This window comes from Leucoraja erinacea, chromosome 3 (genome assembly GCF_028641065.1).
Source record: "Leucoraja erinacea ecotype New England chromosome 3, Leri_hhj_1, whole genome shotgun sequence".
Lineage (NCBI taxonomy): Eukaryota > Metazoa > Chordata > Chondrichthyes > Rajiformes > Rajidae > Leucoraja > Leucoraja erinaceus.
Window position 1 is genome coordinate 20,097,633 of NC_073379.1, and position 20,217 is coordinate 20,117,849.

The following is a 20,217-nucleotide window of genomic DNA, read 5'->3' on the forward strand; positions in this document are numbered from 1 at the left end:
GGGCACCGGGGTCACCATGGACAGGGTGGGCTAAAGGACCTGTCTCCGTGCTGTATGACTCCATGATTCCCTATGACTCCATGGAAGTGGCAGAGAACTAGCTTTGTGAATTTCATGCTTTCAAATGGCAACAAATTTGTGTCAGGAATGAAAAGAGGAGGAAAGGACTCTGCAAACAGGACTGAGATCCAGTTGGAAATCGGCAGACAGAGGTGATGCGGTTGAGATTGGTGGTATGGAATACCAAGATCACCTCTTCAAGAAAGTATGCACACGGAACTGCAGAGGTTGGTTTACAAAAAAAAAGGACACTAAGTATTGAAGTCGCAGCGAGTCAGGTTGCATATCTGGAGAATATGGACAGGTGACGTTTTGGGCCGGGACCTTTCTTAAAACGACCCAAAATGTCACCTATCCATTTTCTCCAGAGATGCTGCCTGACCCACTGAGTTACTCCAGCACAGTCTCTTTTACATCTCTTCATTATATGTGCATGCAATATGAAGGTTTATTGTCAGAGTTTGTTGTGATGGATATCGTCGGAGTCGGTGTGTGATGGATATATCACACAAATGTCTCCAATGCGTGGTGGGACAAAGGGTGTTGAACATGTGAATGATAGAGGCAGGACCAACGTAACAGGAGGTTGCCTCGCACTGACCTACAAACTCAGTGCTGGAATCCATCAAGAGATAGGTTTGGATCCCTTCAACATTTAGCCATAACAAGACATTCATCATCATGTAAACAGAATACTGTTTCAGAACAGAAAGTTTTGAAAGTGCACTTTTAAAAATAAGAATATTAAAGAGTCTCCCAATTATGAGTGAACATATCTTAGCTTCCCAGCCCCCTTGACATGATACGATATATGTGTTGGTTCAGGTTTAGATTTATTATCATCGCATGTACTGAGGTACAGTGGAAAGATTTATTTTGCATTTAATCCAATCAAATCAATAAATACAATCAAAACTATCCATAAATCCCATCAAACTAAATATAGGTGCAGTAGGTAGAGTGACACTAAGGAGAACATTCATTCACTGTTACCTATAACACTGTTCTAAAGCACAGACAGGCCTGATGGTCCAAATGGTACATAACCTAGATTTCCTCTGGCTGTAATAGGAAAGCAAAATATTCCCATTATATCCTTCCATAAACCATGGGATTATTCCGTACTAATGATATTCCAATAAACTATCTCAATCAATGTAATTTACTGCAACTACATCCAAATGTCAATTACATGGTTTCCATTTAATGATGACATAAAACAATAATGACATGATAGAGAGAGCAAGTATAAAAAGCCACCATATAATCTAAGGCTACAGGGTGCTAGAAGCAGAATAAATATTAATCTTGTGGCTTCGACGCAAGTTACGAATCTCAGAAGTGAACTAACCTTCCAACCACCTGTAATCGCTTTTTTTTCGGCTGCTATTCATCATATATTCTGCGCAGAAAACTGCATCAGCAATTGTTTTCTTTAAATGATAATCTATCCGAGGCAGACTGGTAAACTCCTGCTATGCAAAACCATAATCCATCTCTGTCACCATGTGCTGCTTCTTCACATTATCAATGGGTTCTCTGGTACACACATAATGAACTAGGGTGGGAATCTTCCAGCCCCTGAACTCAGACTCAATCAACTCACCTTAATAACCCATCCAATTCCAAAATTATGCCGACCAATGATCCCCTAACACTAACACTAGCACTATCCTACACATACTCAGGACAATTTTACACTGTTATACAATATTAACTGAAGCCAATTGACCTACAAACCTGGATGTCTTTCGAGTGTGGGAGGAACCTTGGAGCAAACCCACTCGGTGACACAGAGAATGTAAACTCTGTACCGATAGCACCCGTAGTCAGAATCGAACCAGTGTCTCTGTCGCTGTAAGACAGCACTGTGCCACCCTGCCTAAGGATCCATTATTACAACCAAATATGTGTACTGTGGTGGGGTTGCACCGTCTAGCTGGGAGTTCTTCTTCTTATCGAGTCCACACACAAGATTAGAAGTTGTTCAGCCAGAGCTGAACACACTTCTCGGCATCTGCATACAATGGTGTCTGTCTTGCGCTTCTTGTGTTTCTTGTGCGTGGTGGTGGAAAGATTGGTGGAAACGAGGGCGAGGGAAACAAGGAAACACATGAACGCGCCTTCCTTGACCCCAGCTGGGAGTTCAATTGCAATGATCAAAACTGAGAGGGGGAAGAGGCAAAATGGTGACAAGACATCTTCTTCCCAATGGGTTATGTGACCTGAAACATGAACTCTGTTTCTCTTCCCACTGATGTTGCCTGGCCTGTTGAGTATTTCCAGCATTTTCTGATTTTATTTAGGTAAGAACTGGAAAATTACAAATGTTATCCAGCTGTTCAGGAAGCAAAAGAGGAAAAACTATAGACGGATTAGCCTGACTCCAGTGGTTGGTAAGATTTCAAGTCCATTATTAAGAATTTGGCTTCTGAGTACTTTGAAGCACAGTCAAATAAGCTGGTCAACATGGTTTTGTGAAGGGGAAACTTTACCTGGTGAGAATCTAGGACCAGAGGTTTCACAATAAAAGGACGCACCTTTAGAAAGGAGGAATTTCTTTAGTCAGAGGGTGGTGAGTCTGTGGAACTCATTGCCACAGCTGTGTGAGGAAGCCATGTCATTGGGTAGTTTTAAAGCAGAGATTGACAGGTTCTTGATTAGTAAGTGTGTCAGAGGTTATGGGTAGAAGGCAGGACAATGGGGTTGAGAGGGAAAATAGATCAGCCATGGTTGAAAGATGGAGTAGACTCGATGGGTCAAATGGCCTAATTCTGCTCCTATGACTTATGAACTTATGACTGTTCAATAACAGCTGCAGTCAATGTGACCAGTGCCACAACTGCAAATGAGTTAACGAGGAATGAACTAGTTAATAAAGCTGCAGATAGCGTTGCATTGACTTTGTTGAAATTGGGTCTTTAAAGCATTGGGCCTTTAAAGCACAAACATTTGATTGTGCGATGACTTGATCCCCAGGTCATTATGGCAGGGAGTGAGAAGAGTCATAGAATTTTCTGTAGATGAAGGTTTGCCTAGGATTGACTTCAGCCATTTTAGTTCTATTCTCTTGCTGGTTTTGCTGCTCAGAGCATCTGGCCCAGCCTCGTCAAAGTTGCCCATGGAGGCCGCTCCATTGAGATGGTGGAAAGTGGTGACAGCATTCTTGTTAACTGACATTCAGTCACCCATAACTACTCCAACATATTCTCTCCAACCCCCACCCGCCCCCGTCACCACTCCACCTTAGCTTTCCAGCTACCACGTATTTTAGCATTCCAGATTTTAACTCAAAGATAGACACAAAAGGCTGGAGTAACTCAGCAGGTCAGACAGCATCTCTGGAGAAAAAGAATAGGTGACGTTTCGGGTCGAGACCCTTCTTCAGACCCAAAATGTTGCCTATTCATTTATGTCCAGAGATGCTGTCTGACCCGCTGAGTTCCTCCGGCTTTTTGTGTCTATCTTCAGTATTCCAGCATTTGCAATTCTGTCCGGCACAGAGATTTTAACCTAACTCTTCTGAAGTGGGAACATTAGGATCTGACAGATTATCGAACCTTGCTTAAAAAGACATGTGTGCCCTTGGTTACTGCAGTATCTCAACAGTTTTTGAACACATAATTCACAGAAATGGCAGTGTTCTGCACACAATCTGTACACTTGTGGTGATTCCACTTTCCAAGGATACATTGGGGGGGGGGGAAGCAGTACTTTTTTTTTAGAGAAACAGGCCCTTCGTCCCAACGACCCCGCTCTGACCAACAATCACCCATACAAGCTAGTTGTATCCTACACACTCGCGACAATTTACAGACTTAACCTTTGGAAAATGTAGGAGGAAACTGGAGCACCCAGACGAAACCCATGCAGTCACGGGGAGAAGGTACAAACTCCATACTGACAGCTTTTATCGTCAGGATCGAACCTGGGTCTCTGCTGCTCTACAGCAGCAATTCTACCACTGCGCCACCATGCCGCCCTGTACTTCATTCACTGTCTTCTGGTTTACAATCACTTACACCATCAGCATGACCTGGATATTCTATTACTCTGTTATGAAGTGGAAAAAAAAGTAAATCAAAGATATACTGACTTCACTGTTCCAACTGAATGCTAACTTTACACAGTTACACGATGTAGAATTCTTCAAACATGGTAAACCTATCAAAATGTTAAATCAAATTAGCAGTTCAAGGTTCATTTCAATCAGGCAGAATCCTGCAAAGTTTGTATATACACAAGATAGATGAAAAGCCATTGCCAAGAATTAGAACAGAAAGAACTAAAATAAAACTATTGAAAATCTGCAGATATGATATCATGAGAAGAACAAATTAAAATCCGGCTTTAATCAGGAAGAAGGAAAACCAGAACTATAATGTTTCTTGTGGAAGGCGAGGAATGCTTAAACACCTTCATTCTTCAACTTAGAAAGCACCTTGCAATCAACATGTATAAACATCTCATAATAAATCACTAATTGGAACGGTGACAATCTGTTAATGTCAAATATCAGATATATGTTTTCCTGTTGTGAAAAATATTTTGGAAAGTGCAGGGGTCCTGAATCTGGATAATGAAGGCAAACTAAAAGGAACAACTCTTCAAAGGAAAAAAATAAGAGGGGGTCTAATGAATCATGAACTAATGAATTATTTATCCCAGGTGGGAATTTGGTCTTCCGGCAGTCATATAACATAACAGGTTGTACATGAAACATGAAATTAAAGTGATGTGAAAAGTCCATGATTGGGGATGTGGAAAGATTGTGTGTGTGTGTGTGTGGGGGGGGTAGATGTACAGTTTGAAAACCACAAGGAAGAAGGATCTCCTGCGACAATCTGTGCTGCATCTTGGTGGAACCATTCTGTTGCTGAAGGTGCTCATCAGGTTGACCAGTGTGTCATGGAGGGGGTGAGTTGTATTGTCCAGTCTGCAGTTTGAAGAGCATCCTCCCCTCCAAGACCACCTCCAATTAATCCATTATCTAATGGAACTGTGAAAAGATTGGGTATAGGGCAGTGCAGGAATTTAATGCAGAGTTTAAAGATGGTGTTACTTAATGCTTTCCATACATAATGATACGGCCACTGAGGATTTAACTTTTACTTATCGCTGAAAACATGTTAGTGTTTTTCAAGAGCTTACAACAGATGTAAAGGAAGGTTGAAGAAATCTAATCAATTCACACTTTGCAGGTAAAATAATGTTAAAAGGCAAAATAAATATTGTGATTTGAAATCACAGCTATTTAAATGAATGAAACATTATTTGATAATGACAACAAGTAGATGATGTGTTGGCATGACAATATGTCAGAGATGGAATGATTCCCAGAAAGCACCTGGGATTAACAAGTCTGCTTCTTGAGGTATATTGATGTTGTGTTGGATAGGACTGCAGATGCTGGTTTAAATCAAAGTTAGACACAAAATGCTGGAGTAACAGGCAGCATCTCTGGAGAGAAGGAATGGGTGGTTGGGTTAGGGTTGCAGGCAGCACAATGCATCTGGGAAGGAGATTCAGGATATGAATCACGATAAAGGGAATGATAAAGAGAGCACGGCATAAGTAGGTTAACCAATGGTGAGCATTTTGTCGGCACTGGGCCTGTACTTGCTAGAATTTTGAAGAATGAGGGGGGGGGATTTCATTGAAACATACAGAATAGTGAAAGGATTGGATAGAGTGGATGTGGAGAGGATGTTTCCACTAGTGGGAGCGTCTAGGACTGGAGATCATAGCCTACAAATTAAATGATGTACTTTTAAGGAGATGAGGAGAAATGTATTTACTCAGATGGTGGTGAATCTGTTCCACAGAAGCCTGTGGATGCCAAGTCAGTAGATATTTTCAAGGCAGAGAAAGATAGATTTTTGATTAGTGCAGATGTCAGAGGCTATGGGGAGAAGGCAGGAGAATGTGGTTAGGAGGGAGAGATAGATAAGCCATGATTGAATGGTGGGGTAGACTTGATGGGCCGAATGGCGTAATTCTACTCCTATCACTTATGATATGTTACAGGAGCCACAACCTTTGGTTGGGTCCAACATATTTGAAAATCAGCTGCCTGAACAAACACGATCAAAGGCGTTTGAGATTATCGGGATGCAGCACAGCATGGTTGGGAATCAGTTCCATCCAGGAACATAACAAATTGCAGAGAATTGCAGACGCAGCCCTGACCATGACATAAACCAACCTCCCTTTCATTTGACTCCATTTAAACCTCACGCTGCATCGGCAAGGCCAGATAAAGATCGGACTTCACTGGACTTTATCTTGCACTAAACATTATTCATGTCGTTCCTCTTTATCATGTGCAATAAATCAAGCAAAGGGGAAGCTACAGAGTGCAGAATATACTTCTCTGCATTGTAGCAAATCAGTGTAATGTCCGAAATAGGGTAGAGATAAACCTGCTTAAAATACTGAGTGGCAGGGAGATATTTAGCTCATGAAATGCAGTGTGGTCAGAGAGATAGATGCTGTTCTTTTACAGCCATAGGAATCCTAATGATTGTGCCACTTGCCCTGGCAGGATTAAGGACATCGGAGACCCAAGGGAAGATTCAATTATCATGGTCCACATTGGAAACAATGAAACAAATTCAGTTGTGGAGTATGTGGATATTGGGACTGAAGGTCAACAAAACCTCTGAATTACCATTCAAACCACATGCAAATTGGTACAAAGTCAAACAGATGACAGTGCTCTTTGCAAACATGGAAAATAAGTGCAGGAGTTGGCCATTCGGCCCTTCGAGCCAGCACTGCCATTCAACATGATTGTGGCTGATCATCCAAAATCAGTACCCCGTTCCTGCTTTTTTTCCCATATCCCTTGATTTCGTTAGCCCTAAGAGCTAACTCTCTCTTGAAAACATCCAGTGAATGCCCCCCTCCACCCCACTGCCTTCTGTGGCAGAGCATTCCACAGATTCACAACTCTCTGGATGAAAAAAAACAAATGTCCTCATCTCAGTCCTAAATGGCTTACCCGTTATTCTTACAAGGCTAAACTAAAGCTAGAAAAGCAATGACAGATAAATGGCTTTTATTACAGGGAAAGGCATGAGGGCCTCAGGAGAAATGCATTGTTCCATTGTGAGTATGGGATATTTTCCTTATGACCATATTTGTTTCCTCTGGGTGATTTTCTTTCCTCACACATCCAAAGGTTTTACAGGTTTGTAGTTTAATTCACCTCTGCAAGTTACAATGAATATGTGAGGAGTGGATACAAAAGTGGGATAACAAAGGACTAGTGTGAGCAGGTAGACACAAAATGCTGGAGTAACTCAGCAGGACAGGCATCATCTCTGGAGAGAAGGAATGGGTGAGGTTTCAGGTCGAGACCCTTCCTCAGACTGATGTCAGGGGAGAGAGAGTTACATAGATAAGGAAGTGTAAGGTGTGAAAACAGGACAAAGGGAATGGAGGGAAATGTAGAATAAATCATTGTTAGTTGGGAGAAAGTAACAACAAAGCTAACTGAGATAAATTGGGAAGAACTGGAAAGGGGGAGGGGTGGAGAGAGAGGGAAGCAAGGTTTACTTGAAGTTAGAGAAGTTAGGCCATTCAAACGGCTGGGGTGTAAATGTTAATTCTGGTCAAATTGGAGATGCCAGGACACTAAAATTGAGTGAAGGGTTCTGGGCTGCTAGGCCATTTGGTCAATTTAAATGTGCCTTCTGCAGAAATGGGACAAGCTGCAGAATGGTGCCAGCTTGTCTGGAGCCTAGATAAGAGTTACAGGGAAAGAATGGGACATCTGCAGATTCTTACAATTAGGTATAAATTGCATGAAACAGATTGTGTGAATGCAAACCAGACATATACATTGTAAATATTGTTGTAAAGCTTGACATGGCTCGATGTTGATTTGGGTTAAGTGTTGAGCCTTGTCTGGGTTTCTTGAATATCTGGACAAATGATGCGATGTTTGCTTCCTTCCAGAATCTCCGCTTGAATACATTATATTGGTTACTATGTTATTGGGTTCGGGAAATTGGGTTCAGTACTGTTATAAAAACGAGAAAAACATTTTTCACACAGAGAGTGGTGAATCTCTGGAACTCTCTGCCACAGAAGGTAGTTGAGGCCAGTTCATTGGCTACATTTAAGAGGGAGTTAGATGTGGCACTTGTGGCTAAGGGGATCAGAGGGTATGGAGAGAAGGCAGGTACGGGATACTGAGTTGGATGATCAGCCATGATCATATTGAATGGCGGTGCAGGCTCGAAGGGCCAAATGGCCTACTCCTGCACCTATTTTCTATGTTTCTATAATCGACATGTGTTATTGGACTGTAAAGAGACCAACCCCATATGATTCGGCCCCTCAAGGTTTGGGGACCTATAAAAGGCTGCTCCCATGAGGTCCTGTGTCGATATTCTGGGAGAACGCTTCGGACTGCGTAACCTTTTGGAGTTTCTCTGCTTGCACGAGGCTAGGAGGGGCTTGGCCAAGCAGATACAAGGATCGAACCCGCGGTGGTTAGGTATAGTAGTGGGGAACTGTTATTGTGTTTTTCCAAAATAAAATTTAGATGCGCAAGTGCTTGACCCAGTATCTTATTGACTGAAATTAGACTGGAGGAAGCTTAGAACAAGCTATTTACATAAGCTGCCCAAGCGAAATATGAGGTCCTGTTCCTCCAATTTGCGCTTCGTCGTCCATTGTCAGAGTGAGGCCCAGCGCAAATTGGAGGACCAGCACCTTATCTGAAGAAGAGTCTCGACCCGAAACATCACCCATTCCTTCTCTCCAGAGATGCTGCCTGTCCCGCTGAATTGCTGCAGCATTTTGTGTCTATCTTCAATTTAAACCAGCATCTGCATTTCATTCCTACACATAGTATGAGTAGTTGATTGATGTTTGGCATGGACTTGGTGGGCAAAAGGACCAGTTTCCATGGTGAATGTGATGGGTAGAGAGAGGGATGAAGGTCATACTGTGTATTTTGGTAGGACTTCAGCAATGAGATCAAATTAATTAGTAACCCTACGGTGAGGAATCCTTTGCCAAACGTGCTCACAAGAGGATACATATATTTCGCATCCGGCTTGAGGTTTGTAAAGTCAAAATATGAGCCTTTAAACTTAGATTAAACCAAACATGTGTGGATGGCATCTGGCCAAGCTAGTTGTAAAATTAGACTGCATTGTTGATGAGTGAGCATTCGAAAATATTCCATAATTCTCAAAGCTTGTAACATCTGGGGGGGAAAAAAAGTTATAAGTGGCAAAAATGTGAAGAATGACAGCATGAGCTTCAGCACCCGTGTGCAGAGCTATAGTTACAGCATCAATGTCACGTTGGTCATTAAGAAGTGAGCTGATACTTAACGGCCACAGTCTAGGCCAGAAGAGGCTGCCATGGAGAGGACGAACGATGTGGGAATCGGGAGGGGTCGGAAGGCATGCCGCAGAATGGTTGACCCACCACATGACGCTGATGTTACCCGATCGGTATCTCTGTTGTTAATGCCGCCCCCCCACCCCAGCATCTAAGCTGTGGCAAGATCCAGCGAGCCTTACATGTGGATCAAAAGCGATTGAAATACAAAAGGTTGCACTCAGGAAATATAGCTCAAATTAACTACAGTAATTGGCTTCAGGAACAAGGCTAAGATGCGCTGCTTGCAGACGTGACTCTGCAGATCCGTTAATCCCTATCACAGTCACTTCTCAAAACCAATGCATTCAGCTACTCCTTTATATGGAGACTTAATCACAAATGCTGCAGGTTTTCTCCAAAAGCATTAATTATTGCCAGCAGTGGGGAGACACAGGCACTGTGTAACTCCTGACATAATTAGCATGTGCCCAACACCAAGGGAGTATCTAATGGAAATAACTGCATCAACTTCCTAACAATCGCTGTGCGACCACAAAATGATCAATTGCAGCTAACATGAGCAAAGCATCCTTATTTTATTTTTTAAATGCATGTGTAGAAACATGCAAATGACTCCAATCTCCATGCTATTGGACTCCCAAAGAAGAACAATTCATCTAAAGTAAACTAAAGATATTACAAACTGAGCATGATTGAAAATAATGACTTAAAAATCGGCAGGGGAAAAAAAAAGTTTAAAAATAGATTCAGGTTAGAAAATTGAATACAAATGCAGAGTATCTAGAAATATACGAATAGAATCTCAGAGCATGCACATCAAGGCAAGATGAAAGAGTGCAGCAGAAATTAGCGTTGTCTCCTCAGATGCTGGGGCACAAAAATTAATAATGTGGAAATAATAAAATTGAAGAATTATTAAAAAGTACCTTGGTTCATTTGTTCATATCTGAAGATTCTAAAAGTATACTTAAAGTACTAGGCAAGCACGGTCAAAAGAACACAGAATTTAATTATAGCAGGAGAGATAAAATGACACCAAGTGCTGGAGTAACTCAGCAGGTCAGGCAGCATCTCTGGAGAACATGGATAGGTGACGTATCGGGTGGAGACGTTACCTATCCATGATCTCCAGATTCTGCCTGACCCGCTGAATTACTTCAGCACTTTGTGTCCTTTTGTGTACTAATCAGCATCTGATGTTCTTTATTTCTGCAGGAGAGATAAAGTGTAGGGACATTTGATAAGATTAAGGATTGACAGATCTTCTGCAGCTGACACTCATGCACATTATGATCTAAAGTGAGGGTTCCCAACCTGGGGTAATTTTACCCCCAAAGGGTAAATTTTGCCAACCCAGGGGGTAAATTTGTTGATTCTGGATTTGTACATATTTTTTCTCATTAACTGACAGTGTTTGGTTCTGGTATCTGGTATCTGTTCATAATTAAGTGAAATAACATTGTTATGTGCTATTAAAGTTGCCAGGGGGACACGGGATGAAAAAGGTTGGGAAACCCTGATCTAAATAAAATGGCTGCAGGGATGGTGTATGACTTGTCTGTTATGTTCCAAAATTCCCAGAAATTTGGAAATGTTTAAATGGATTGCAAAGCAGCAAATATAGCACCACCACTTGAGAAAAGAGGATGAGTAGAAATAGTGAACGATAAACCTTTAGTTCAGTCATCAGCAAATTGCTAGTACCCCTTATTAAGGAAGTGACATTCCTTCATTCCATTAAACCCTAATTTTCCTTATTAAGGGACGTTTGATGGCCCTAGGTGTTTAGAAGAATGAGGGGGAACCTCATTGAAACGTACAGAATAGTGAAAGGCTTGGATAGAGTGGATGTGGAGAGTATGTTTCCACTAGTGGGAGAGTTCAGGACTAGAGGTCAATGGCTTCAGAATTAAAGGACATTCTTTTAGGAAGACGATGAGGACAAATTTATTTAGTCAGAGGGTGGTAAATCTGTGGAATATTTGCCACAGAAGGCTATCGAGGCAAAGTCAATGGATATTTTTAAGGCATAGATAGATAGATTCTTGATTAGTATGTGTGTCAGAGGCTATGGGGAGAAAGCAGGTGAATGGGATTAGGAAGGAGAGATAGATCAGCCATGACTGAATGACGCAGTTGACTTGATGGGCTGAATGGCCTAATTCTATTCCTATCACTTATGATTTCATGATAACAGAACGGTTCATGTAACAAGATTAGGCAGAGACAATATGGTTTTTTTTTTAAAAGGAAATCACGTTTAACAGATTAATTTAAATTCTCTAAGGACGTAACTAAGGATAAGGGCGCAGTCAATGGATGTAGGGTATTTGTATTTTTAAAAGCCTACATAAAAGATGACTGCAAAAAATAAAGGCACATGGGATTGCAATAATAAATTAGCACAGATAGAGAATTAGTACACTGGCAGAAAACAGACAGCAGGGATAAATGGGTCATTTTCATGTTGGCAAGCTGTTGCTGGTGATGTGCCTCGGGGATCAGTCCTGGGGGCAGAGCTATTTACAATGTATGTAAACAACTTAGATGAAGGGGCTCAGTGCAATGCATCCTATGTTGCCGATGAAAGAAAGATAGATGGGGAATAAGTTATGAGGCAGATACAATAGAGTCTGCACAGAGCATGGACAAATTGATGACAGATGGCGCATAGCGTTATGAAAAGTAAGGCTATCCACATTGGGACAAAGAATATTAACTGGAAGAGCATTTTAACTGTGTTAGACTATTAAATGTGAGCATTCATAGAGGCCTCAATGTCCTTGTGAGAAGTATGGCCAGTAACTAAGAACGATTGAGAAATATGCACAGTTTAGATCTACTTGTTTAAGGGTATATGTGAATTAGAAGCAAAGAATATCTCTATTAATTTCTAATGTGAAAGGGGCAGCATTTTGAAGACTGGAAGCTACTCTAGTTTTTAGCAGAAGGAGAGATGCTTTCATTGAAACATTCTGAAGGTGCTTGGTAGAGGAGGACTTCATTTGATGGGTAACTCTACAACTATGGGAGAGTTAGTTGGGGAAGAACATGTACTCTCTGATGGTTGCAAACTTTGGAACTCTACATGGCTGAGAATTCTGGAGATGGAGCCAGTAGATATTTCCAACAGTGGGAGAGATTTTTAGAATATTGGAAAACCAAAGATTAAGCAAATCAGGCAAACAAGCCTAAATGTAACATCAAATCAACTTGGTTTTGTGTCAAGTCAAGAGTGTTTTATTGTCATTTGTCCTAGATAGGACAATGAAATTCTTCCTTGCTGCAGCACAACAGAATATGTAAACACAGTACATAACGGGAGAAAAAAAAGTTCAGTGTGTATATATACACATGCACATATACTCAATAAATAAACAAATATAGTGCAATAATAATAATAGTCTGTTATAGTTCAGAGTTTATTTGCTGTCATGTTTAATAGCCTGATGGCTGTGGGGAAGAAACTGTTCCTGAACCTGGTCATTACAGTTTTCAGGCTCCTGTACCTCCTTCCCAATGGCAACAGTGAAATGAGTGTGTGGCCAGGATGGTGTGGTCTTTGATGATGTTGGTTGCCTTTTAGAGGCAGCGACTTCGATAGATCCTTTCGATGGTGGGGAGGTATGTATTTATGAGTGTGTATGTTTTATACACACACTGGACTTTTTTTTCTCTCTCTCTTGTATATTATACTGTTTACAGTGTACTATGTTTACATATTCTGTTGTGCTGCAGCAAGTAAGAATGTAATTGTTCTATCTGGGACATATGGCAATAAAACTCTCTTGACTTGACCTCCCTTCCATTGACCCCATCTACATTTCATCTTGCCTCGGCAAAGCCACCAAAATAATCAAGGACAAGTCTTACTCTGGTAACCACCTCTTCTCCCCTCTCTCATCAGGTACCAAAGTGTGATAATGCACAGCTCCAAATTCAGGGACATTTTCTTCCCAGCTGTTATCAAGCAACTGAACCATCCTATCACCAACTAAAAAGAGGTCCTGACCTACCATCTACCTCATTGGTGACTCTCGGACTATCTTTTATCGGTCTTTATCATTGAACAATATTTTCGTTAAACTGCATCTGTGTACTAAGGACAGCTCAATTGAAATCATGCATAGTTTTTTTGCCGACTGGATAGCACACAACTAAAAAGCTTTTCAATATACATGTTAACCATAAACTAAAGTAAACTAAACAGTGAATGAGCTAATGGTTTCATATTGGATCCTCATTCTGGTCTTATGAACACTTGCGTAATCTTTCTCTCGTCAATTATCACCACATATCTGGAACCATTTGTACAATGATCCATGGTACGGTGGCACAGAAGGTAGTGCCACTTTCGCACAGTTCCTGCAACCCAGGTTTAATTCTGATCTCAGATGCTGTTTCTGTGGAGTTTGCATGTTCTAATAGCTTCCCCTGGCTGGTTTAGTTTCTTCCCTCATCGCAATTACATGCGGGCTATTAGGTTAATTGGCCACTCTAAATTTTAGTTTAGTTTAGTGGTACAGCACAGAAACAGGCCCGCCGACCCACCACGTCCACACTAGTTCTATGTTATCTCACTTTCTCTTGCACTACCAACGCACTAGTGGCAATTTACATAGGCCAATCAACCTACAAACCCGCATGTCTATGGGATGTGGGAGGAAACCGGAACAGCCAGAGGAAACCCACATGGTCACAGGAGGAATGTGCAACCTCCCTCTGAAACCTCCCTCTGGGGGGGGGGGGGAAATTGTGGGGAAATGCGAGGACAATAAAATAAGATTGGAGTAAAATTAGCAAAACAAGTTCTAGATGAGCCAGAAGATGGACACAAAATGCTGGAGTAACTCAGCGGGACAGGTAGCATCTCTGGAGAGAAGGAATGGGGGATGTTTTGGGTTGAGACCCTTCTTCAGACCATTAGTATGGGCTCAGAGAGGATAAATGGCCTGCTTCCGTGCTGTGGCCCAGAGCTCGGAGTAAAAGGACAGGCTTATTTCATCACCACGATAAGCAAACCGTCTATCTGGCTTTCCTTCGGGGAACTGCTTACCTTGATGTCTTTGTGTGCCATGAGGACTGCGAAGTTGGTCAGATGGTTGCAGGAGCAGGTAGTGTGGGTTCTGTTCGACCCCAGCATTCTGCAGCCCTGCGTGGACCAGTATCCCGTCATGGTGCGTTTGGAGTAGCTCCAGAATGAACAGTTTGGATTAAAATTGTTTTGCAGCTGAAATCGGAAAAAAAAAGAAGCTTTTTAAACTAAAGTATCATCTCCCCCTCACACTCCAAAGCAGGCCAACGTATCTCTTACTCGGGTCAATAGGCAATCTGCAACATTTCAGCCTTTCCATGTACAAGCTACAAAATTCAGATGGCCAGCAAGATTTCTCTATTGCCAAATTAGTTCCTTGGCTTTGATTAATTTGAACCTAGAACTAAAATCAACTCTGACAACCATCTACTTAATTTGCAATGTAGAGCTATCAATTTAGCTGTTTGTAGCTGCCAATTGTACTCACGACTGTAACCATGTTTGACAAAGCCCGCAGAAGACAGAAAGGGAATTGTAAGTTGTTACCTCGGCTGTTGAACATTGTTTTTTAACATGTTCAACTAATAAAGACACAAAGTGCCTGGAGTAAATCAGTGAGTCAGGCAGCATCTCTGGAGAACATGGGTAGGTGACGTTTTGGATCAAGACTCTATTTTAAACTGATGGGAGATGGGAGCTAATGGGGAGAAAAGAAGAAAACCAGAAGGGCAAGGCAAAGCATGGCAGATAATAGTTGAACACAGGAATGCAGGGGGGTTTTGATAGGGATATTGATATATGGAATGAGCTGCCAAATGAGGTGGTTGAGGCAGATACTATAACAGTGCTTCAAAGATATTTGGACAGGTACATGGATAGGAAAGATTTTGTGGGATTATGGGCCAAATGCAGGCAATTGGGATGAACTTAGAAGGGCATCTGAGTTGGCATGGGCAAGTTGGACGGAAGAACCCGTTTCCGTGCTGTATGACTATGACTCTAATAATCCTCTTATGATCTAAAGGCATCAGTACCATGAGAGAGCCAAGGGAAAGGTGTGTAGGGAGGAACTGCAGGTGTTGGATTAAACCGAAGATAGTGACAAAGAGCTGGAGTAACTCAGCGGGTCAGACAGCATCTCTGGAGAAAAAGAAGAGGTGACGTTTCGGGTCAGGACCCTTCTTCAGACTGGGAGTCTGGGGAACGGGAAAGGAGAGATATAGACAGTGATGTAGTGAGATATCTTCCTTTGCTCCAGAGATGCTGCCTGACCTGCTGAGTTATTCCAGCTTTTGTGTCTATCAAGGGAAAGATTTGGATGCCTAATTATATTTCAACTTTTGTAAATCCTCAATTCATACCAACCTCTAAAAAAAATGATAGTATCCATTGAACTTAGAAGGAGATTCTGAGGTCTCCATCAAGATAAAAGTGAAGCCAAAAAGATTAAGTTGAAGAACCATTGCTGATCCTGTGGCTGCAACAGGCAGCTCAAAAAGACAATATACCATTACCTCTGACGATTACGCCAGGCTCCATTGATATCTGTCAGAGACAAATATCATTTTATAATACACCCTGTTCAAGAATGTCACTTGACTTTCTTTAACCTTTCTCTTGTACTGTTCATCTACAGTGTTGTGATAGATGTTAAATTGACACACATTTGGTCATGAGATGTTTCAGGTGCCACCATACCCAGGTTCATTTTATTATAAGGTCATAAGTGATAGGAGTAGAATTAGGCCATTCGGCCCATCAATTCTACTCTGCCATTCAATCGTGGCTGATCTATCTCTCCCTCTCAACCCCATTCTCCCCATTACACCTGGCACCGGTATTAATCAAGCATCTATTTATCTCTACCTTAAAAATATCCACTGACTCAGCCTCCACCCACTTCTGTGGCAAGGAATTCCATAGATTAACCACCCTTTAACTAGTGATCTGTGGCTTTGATTCATTTCAACCCAGGGTCAAGTCACTGAACATTATGACCAAATGAGACATACGCAAATTGGAAACAAAAATCTGCTGGACATGATAAAACTGACATTATCTCATTGAGGGAGACAAATTTTAAGCAGAGCTAATTGATCTGAAGAAATTCAATAAAATTAACTTCACTGCACATAAATAACTGGGAATTCAGAACCCTGTTTAAATGCCTCTTGCGAAAGATTGGATAAATTCCATTGCTGTGCCAATTGGATGGCATGACAACTGAACAATTTTTTTGCATGGACTCTTACCATAACATTTTTTCAACATATCATGCAGATGATTCTGTTCAAAAGTTCTTGGAGCAGAATAAGGCCATTTGGTCCATCAAGTCAACTCCGCCATTTAATCATGGCTGATCTATTTCTCAATCTCGTTTTCCTGCCTTTGCCCCATAACCCCTGATACCGGCACTAATTAAGAATTTGTCAATCTCCGCCCTAAAAATATCCATTGATTTGGCCACAACAGCCATCTGTGACAATGAATTCAACAGATTCACCACCCTCTGACTAAATTAATTCCTTCTCATTTTCTTTCTAAATGTACATCCTCTTATTTTGAGGCTATGGCCTCTGGTCCTAGACTCTCCCACTAGTTGAAACATGCCCTCCACATTCACTCTATCCAGGCATTTCACTATTTGGTATGTTTCAATGAGGTTTCCCCCTCATCCTTCTAACCTCCAGCGAGTACAGGTCCAATGCCTTCAAATGTTCAACATATGTTGACCATGTGAAATCAAGGAAACCCCTCAAGTAGTTAACATAGCACAAATAATTCTCTCAAATAACCAGGATAATTCTCTCGATATTTTAAAAGGCTTTAAATAATTCTGGGATATAAACAGATCTTCATCTACTCTGCCACAATAACGTGCCAGTTGATTTTCACTTTTGTGGGTAAATGTTGACAGATTTGCAACACCTGATTATGAGTGGCAAAGATTTCATTAAAAACAATTAAGGTAAAACTTACGCAAGGTAAAGTTAAAATATTCCACCATGCAGCATTATCCCTCTCTCTACAAAATGCCCTGATTATTCAAATATCCTGCAAAATGTTCTGCCACATGTGAACGATTGACTGGTTTACTCAGCAGGCCAGGGTTTCGCGCATAAGAGGTGGCATAAAAAGACACACAGGTACTCACACCCACACACACTCACACACACACAATCACAGAACAACAACTTCATTTCTGCACTCACATCGATGTGTTTTAAGGTGAAAATGACGGGCGCTGCCAAGTAGATGCGGTTGCTTTCTTTGTTGATTGACGCAGAGACAACTTGCGAGTTGACTATGACAGTGTGATTGGTTGACATCGCCTCACTTCCGAGTTTGAAGCTGGCATTCTCTGTAGAAAGGTAACTTCCCAGGTTATTGTAGAGGACGAAAGCCAACCTTATCTCACCTGCAACAGGGAGATAATGCATATTACTCATGTGTTTACAAAAACGGGAGAGCATTTCATACTCAAAGGCAGGTACTGACAAGGTATTTAAAACGAAACCCGAAAATATTACAAACACTCAGCAAATGTGGACTGAGAGAAACAGAGATCTAGGGAATTGGTCATTGATCCAGAATGTTAATTCATCGTCTTCCTCACCGGCAGAGATCTGCATTATTCTCTGTTATTATATTGAAACTCAATCATCTGTGGGTTTTTTTGCTTTACAAGGGGCTAATTGTTTTCCAGAAATATTGAAGACAGTGTTATTTGACTCTTTCAAACCCTTAAGTTCCAAGGAAACGACATTTTCTCTTGAGGTCAATTAAAATAAAAGTTGCACCTTAAAGCAATGTCAATCCAATTTTATAGAATCTGCAAGGTCAACACTACCAACATGCACACTCAAAAAGGGCCACCGATGGATGAGAACATTTCCAAAATCAAACATTGAATTGACCTTGTGTAAGAAAGATGCTGGTTCACATCAAAGGTAGACAAAAAATGCTGGTGTAACTCAGCGGGACAGGCAGCAACTCTGGAGAGAAGGAATGGGTGACGTTTTGGGTCGAGTTTTGAGTCTGAATTTTGAGTCTGAAGAAGGGTCTCGACACAAAAGGTCACCCATTCCTTCTCTTCAGAGATGCTGCTTGTCCCATTTAATTTACCTTTATGTGAACAATACCAATACAATATTTGTCTTCTGTTGCGTGCATGTATCATTTTCAAGGACAACATATCAGCAGCCATCCTCTGAGTGCCACCGGGTAAATTTAGCATTAATTAAAACTGCCTAATTGCAATCCTTCAGTTCACTGAAAAAACACTGAACAAAAACAATGGGAGGCCCTGTCATCCTTGATATTCCATTTGACAATCTGTGGAAATTTAAAATAAATTGCTCTGCAGACTTTCCAACTGTGAAATGGACTCAAAAATCAAGTACTAACTGAAGCACTTGCATATGGATTTAATTTCCATTTGGAAACACTCCTTTACATGTTTAAAATGTAATTCTCAGTGCGTATTTTTGACTGGAATTGCAGAATTTATAACTGGGGAGAGCAATTACAATCATTTCTTTGGGTAGCATTATCAATTTGCAACATGTTGGAGGGTGGCCTGTTATAGAATCCACCTGAATTTCCTTTCATTGACATTAATGGCATAAAAATCCCAATTATGCAATAGCAAGGCAGTCTCCTCCACTTTATGAATAAACAGTTAAGCAAAGACGAAGATCCTCACCAGGCATTGCAGTGATTCTGTGCTGAAATATGTTCATGAAAATTAACCAGACCCCCAAAAAAAGGTTATTAAGGTTTATTAAAGACCAATCATGAGAAATGTTCTAATTTGTGCAGGGGACTGGCAGATTACATTACTGTCTCACTGTCAGGCTTGTGAGTCGTTGCAATGCTGGGCAACATTGTGAAATAACAGCACGACAATTTGAGTCTAAAATAATCTGGAGATCATGATATTTTCCAATAACATCACACAAAATGCCACAGGTAAGTAGCGCTTTAATAAACTGAAATTGTAATTTTTAGATGATCAGTCGACAAACTAAAATCATAAATTGAGGGAAATATACTAATATATTAACTGCATAACATGCTAGATGAACAATGTGCTGCTGGCTTCAGCATATCTGAAAATTTCATAATGTTTTAAAAATTATATTTTTTTAAAAATCACTTTTTACAGTTCCGCTTTGAATGAATATTATTTTTGTGTAGTAAATTAACAAACATTTTTCCATGACAAAGTCTGTGGTTGGTACAGCAAGTCTTGAAAGAATTTGTTAAAATCCAATGCATTTGTATCCTCCTCCAACCCATCCCCCTCTGATTTGCTTCAGATCATATACTGAGGGACGGGTATCTCATTTCATAGAAAATCGCTGATTCAACTTAATTGATGACAATATCACCAGTGCAAATAGCACTCGGCTGCAACATAGGACCTCACATAGCACCATGGATAGATATCATGAACCTGCTATTGGCAAGTTCCTTAATGTTAGCACCCTGCATGATGATAAGGTCCCCTCTCCCTCAAACAGAGTAACAGGTTTATAGATAGGTGCAGGCCCTTCCACGCACCAGGCAAAAGGTACAGGAGTGTGAAAACGCACACCTCCAGATTCAGGGACAGTTTCTTCCCAGCTGTTATCAGGCAACTGAATCATCCTACCACAACCAGAGAGCTGGGCTGAACTGCTATCTACCTCATTGGTAACCCTCGGATTATCCTTGATCGGACTTTGCTGGCTTTCCCTTGCACTAAACGTTAT

At 41.1% G+C, this 20,217-nt stretch overlaps 1 protein-coding gene across 8 annotated transcripts in view; it reads right to left on the reverse strand.

Moving 5' to 3' along the window:
• adgrl3.1 (adhesion G protein-coupled receptor L3.1) overlaps window positions 1-20,217 on the reverse strand; it is a 623,227-nt gene that overhangs the window by 76,961 nt on the left and 526,049 nt on the right. For all 8 annotated transcript variants that reach the window (XM_055632233.1, XM_055632235.1, XM_055632237.1 and 5 more), the window contains 2 exons: window positions 17,674-17,879; window positions 14,483-14,656 (listed from right to left, as the gene is read on the reverse strand). In XM_055632233.1, the coding sequence (XP_055488208.1) occupies window positions 14,483-14,656; window positions 17,674-17,879 (380 nt within the window). The remainder of the gene's footprint in view (window positions 1-14,482; window positions 14,657-17,673; window positions 17,880-20,217) is intronic.